The sequence below is a fragment of the Argentina silus genome, assembly GCF_951799395.1.
Source record: "Argentina silus genome assembly, chromosome: 20".
NCBI lineage: Eukaryota > Metazoa > Chordata > Actinopteri > Argentiniformes > Argentinidae > Argentina > Argentina silus.
The window spans coordinates 15,837,053-15,842,178 of NC_139674.1; the positions used below are offsets into that span (position 1 = coordinate 15,837,053).

A 5,126-nucleotide genomic window follows, 5' to 3' on the forward strand; every position below is an offset into this window, starting at 1 on the left:
ACAGACCACAGGCTAGCATCAGCTGACTACGTTTGGGTTTGCCTTTTATAACAGTTATCTTTCAAAGACCCCAGTAAAGAGAGACGTATGACGTGTGTTTCAGATCACGCTACATGTAACCAACACTTATGAGTTATAGAATTGCAGGAAATGTCATAATGAATTGCTAAATAACTAAACGTAAATGGCAAATAAATAGGACTACAAATAACAATCAATCAATCAATCAATGTGTGTGTGTGTGTTTGCATACAGTGGTTGGGGTGTGCTCCCTCTCTGAGTGTGAATCAATGGGTGAGATCAGTTGATCAGTTGACTATTGTACTACTCACCCTTCTCAATAACCACCTTCAGCAGGCGGTAGCCTCCGTTTCTGGCTTTGGCAAAGATGTCTTTGACCTCCTCCGCAGCTGTGAAGATAAACAAACTGTCACTTCTTTACACACACGCGCACGCGTACACACACACACACACACACACACACACACACACACACACACACACACACACACGAGAGGCACACACAAATACGCTACCAACACAGACGATAGCTGTCACAACATAGACTGTGTTTGTGTTTCCTGGTCATTTACTACTATTTACCATATTTGAATATGACTGTGGTTTGTGTAAACTGAGCTGGGACAGGACATACTGCTAGATAGTAGTCAATAATAGACTTATGAATCAACAATTATATTTCACTAAGTGTAGTAAACAAACAATATTAGATGTTATAGTGTCTGTATAGTGTCTGTATAGTGTCTGAGGCTGTTCAGGTGGAATGGATGGAATCCTCATTCCTCATGAGCCCGTCCTCCGATTTCTACCTCCACCAGCCTCCCCTGATTACTTGGCCATTTAGAGACATTGTCACATACACAAAGACGTGAGACTGTAGCCAATCAGAAAGGGACTACTCTCTAAATCCACAGACTTAACATACAGCAGGGGAGTTGTCAACAGACATTCAGGCAGAGAAATGCACTACATCGATGTAGCCGGAAAAAAACTAATCGGAAAAAAAAAAATCTGTTTATCAAAGTATATTTTCCATTGAAGATCATATGCCATGTCAACTGATACTTGGCCACATTTAATAATTCAAGGACTCATTATGACAAAACATGTTCAAATCATGAGGCCTTTCATTGAGTGCATCAAATGCGCTTGCTCCGCTTTGGTATTTATATGAAGATTAGTCCTAATGATGCTGGTCAAAATAGGTCACCCAAATGCTACCCGGCCAGTCGTTACATAATAACACATCCAAGTGTGTCGTACCACCCAAAAAGCCGATCGATCGACTCGTAACACCGAGGCCAGAACTGTGACCGACATTGGTTTCACGGCTCAGACGAACAGTCGGTTGATTGTCCTCTTGTAAAAGACCTTTGAAACTTCCGACCTGCGGGCTTGCTTGGGGAGGGCTGGCGGCAACAACAAGGTCTTGATTCCCAGCATGACCATATTAGTACAACGCATCGCTGTAAAACACATTGTCATCAGAGCATTCTTCTCCTTCAAGTTGCACCGCAGCAACCTCAATAACACGCAGGCGGAGGAGTGACCCTGGTTTATATTGTCAGCGGTGATTCATAACGAGACACACCTCACACCACACCACACCACACAACAGGTTTTCCTTTTATTTAATCCTATGGATCATTCTCTCTATCACGAATGACGATCGTATTCTAGCGCGTCTTCCGTAGGCCAAGTGATTGGAAGCGCCCGGCCGGTTGGCGAACAGCGGAAGATTGAGCCTACCTTGGATGCCGGTTTGATGGGACATGGTACTTGCGTCCTTTGGGTCTGCCGGTGGAAGATTGAATCAAGCAGGCGAACGAGGAAGAAGGCTCCGGACTACAGTAACTCAAACCAGCCTCTGGTGTGACGTCATCACGCAGCAGCGGCAGCGGCAGCGGCAGCGGTAACCTTGTAGCGTGTCATGTGACAGCGCGCCCAACCAGAGCCGGTGGAGACCTGACAATGTCACCACGCCGCTTTGCGCTGTTTGTTTCCCCAAATCATGTGCTTGTTATTGAACGTTGGGCTGTTCCTTCCCCTATAATCCTGCTATTGACTGTACAGCCAATATAAACTACTCCCCAGGAGGGAGCCGGGTGTGAGCTGGTCACGACAGAGCTGCTGTCTTCTTATTTAAGGTGTCTAACTGCCGGTGTGCCTGTGAGCAGCTGACCCCTGACCGCTCCAGGGGCACCGAACCATGGCTGACCCGGTCCTGTTGTTGTTAAACGTTTGGCTCTTCAATTCCTTCTCCTATAATCCTGCTATTTACTGTACAGCCCAAAATAAAACACTTCTATTGTGTAATATATGTTTGAAAATCTAGAATCTGACCGGCTCCATCTGGGACGTGTGGTGTTGTTTGTTGTTCGCTGTGAGAGGTAGGCTAACGGTTACCAGGAGGCTGACATACGTAGCCTACTCATACACAGTGATAGTACAGTAACGTATTACAGCAAACAACATGCAATGGATATCAGTAATTAAGGAATGTTCTACTACTACTAATAATAACAACAATACATCACATTTATATAGCACTTTTCTAAGAGCCAAAGACTCTTTACAACTAAAGACTTTAAACACTTTACAGTACTTTAATACTACTACTATTACTACTACTACTACTAGTACTACTACTACTACTACTACTACTACTACTACTACTACTACTATGACACACTTCCAGACGATCCTCAGGGGAAAACCCAGGATCAGAGGCTGTAAATGTTGGCCTCCCTCGAGGGCATGAAGGGCAGGGTGTGGTGTTGGAGGACTCCAACACCACACCCTGTAAGTTATGGGGTTAAAATTACACTGGGTTGACTGTGTGTGTGTGTGTGTGTGTGTGTGTGTGTGTGTGTGTGTGTGTGTGTGTGTATTTTCCTTTGAGAAGTGAGTGGGTAGAAATAGGGAGATTTAACCACACATGCTGCTGCTGGATCTGAGGAGGAAATGACATGGTAGAACTGGAGCCGACCTCCTAGATTAGTAGCTGACAGAGGAAACACCCAGAGGCCCCACGTCTGGCCTGGAGTCTGTGGTGACAAGCCTTTCTAGGAGTCTCTCTCTCTCTCTCTCTCTCTCTCTCTGTCTCTGTCTCTGTCTCTCGCTCTCTCTCTGTCTCTCTCCCTCTCTCTCTCTCTCTCTCTCTCTCTCTCTCTCTCTGTCTCTCTCCCTCTCTCTCTCTCTCTCTCTCTCTCTGTCTCTCTCTCTCTCTCTCTCTCTCTCTTCAAAACTCTCTCCCTCTCTCTCTCTCTTCAAAACTCTCTTTCTCACACACAGTTTTGCATGATCGACAGACATAGAACATTCAGATATATCAACTTTTAGAGGCTTAGTACTACTCTCTCTCTCTCTCTCTCTCTCTCTCTCTCTCTCTCTCTCTCTCTCTCTCTCTCTCTCTGTGAGAGTTGGGAATGGGAAAGACTTTCCTTGTGGGATTGTACAGTATTCCTTGTGGAAGGAATACCAGGGGAGGTTCGTGGAGATAGAGATCGGAGGACGGGCTCACATGTTTGGTACCATTCCTCACATGTTTGATACCATTCCTCACATGTTTGATACCATTCCTCACATGTTTGATACCATTCCTCACATGTTTGATACCATTCCTCACATGTTTGATACCATTCCTCACATGTTTGGTACCATTCCACACATTACTAATAAACCCGTCCCCCTCTGCCAGCCTCCACTGGTACATACCGAGTCAGACCTTGACAGCATAGTTTTTATATGACCCAATTTTTGAGAGTCAATTATTAATAGTTTTATAGCAGGGCCGTTTTTTATACGGTGTGTAATAGGATAAATTTGGTTTTATAGTCTCTCCAGGAAGGTTTCATAATGAGTCCGACGGGCAACAAGAAAATTGACTAGTTTCTATAAAATAAAGCGGGCAGAGTAGACGACGTCATGAGAGAGAGAGAGAGAGAGAGAGAGAGAGAGAGAGAGAGAGAGAGAGAGAGAGAGGGAGGGAGAAAGAGAGTTTTGAAGAGAGAGAGTTTTGAAGACACACAGAGAGAGAGAGAGAGACAGAGAGAGAGGAGAGAGAGAGACAGCAAGACAGGGAGAGAGAGAGAGAGAGAGAGAGAGTGTGTAGTACTAAGCCTCTTCTGAATGTCCTCTGTCTGTCTCTCACGCAGAGCTGTCTCCAGCCTTCTCCAGCCTTCTCGTCTCTCCCATTACATTAGAACAGAATGATTAAACGCTGCACCATTCAGCCAGACAGATCAATACACAAAACGTCCACCTCTACTGCAACGGCTGCTTTAAAGGTAGACTCAGCAATATCACAGCATCGTAAACACTGGGGAGACTTCCTGCTTTCAGACGTCAACACTGTCAGAATTCAAATCTATTCAAATCTCCGCTCAGAACAGGACAAAACAAACAAACAAGGTTTTATTTGCCAATCAATCGTCAGCCAACTGTTTGGAATGTGGTATTTTCACCACACACCCGAGAAAAAAGGGCTTCAATTACCCCTGTAGGGGTACCCTTGAAAACCTTTTGGGTTCCACGTATGCACGCTCTGTGGGAAGGGTTTAACATTGAATCAAAAAGGGTTCTACGAGGAACCCAAAAGGGTTTTCAAAGGGTTCCCCGACAGGGACAAATGAAGAACCCTTTTTTGATATGAACTAAAACCTTTTTTTTTTTTCTCTGTCCCAGATTAATTCCAGGCCTAGACTAAAAAAGGATTCTCAATGTCATCTTTTCATTAAAAGCGTGACTAATCTATGTCCGGGAATAGGTTTAATCTGTGTCCCCTGAGGGTAACATATATAGTACATTCCCCTGCTTGTAGAATCACACTCAATAGAACTCAAACCAAACGGCAAACGCCATCTGATGCTATTATGCCTCTAAACCACAGAAGGAAACATATTCAGAGAAATTGATCGTCCATTTTCTTATTTCTTCATGAGGGACCACAGTCATAAGTCATCGGCACGGATGTCTCCTGCTATAAAGTGACCTTTGACCCTTTGAAACTTCCCTGGGGTGTTCTATAGGCTTCCCCTGACCTCATAAAACCTTGGGACGTCAGCTACGGTTCCTGGAACGTCAATACCTCTCCTCTCCTCTAT

The 5,126-nt window shown here is 44.7% G+C and overlaps 1 protein-coding gene across 1 annotated transcript in view; it reads right to left on the bottom strand.

The window, feature by feature from the left end:
- twf1b (twinfilin actin-binding protein 1b) overlaps positions 1-1,843 on the bottom strand; it is a 10,279-nt gene extending 8,436 nt beyond the window's left edge. Inside the window, exons 1-2 of the mRNA XM_083692165.1 lie at positions 1,771-1,843; positions 333-410 (exon numbers count right to left, since the gene is read on the bottom strand). Coding sequence (XP_083548291.1) covers positions 333-410; positions 1,771-1,795 — 103 coding nt within the window. The 5' untranslated portion in view covers positions 1,796-1,843. The remainder of the gene's footprint in view (positions 1-332; positions 411-1,770) is intronic.
- Positions 1,844-5,126: the final 3,283 nt, after the last annotated feature.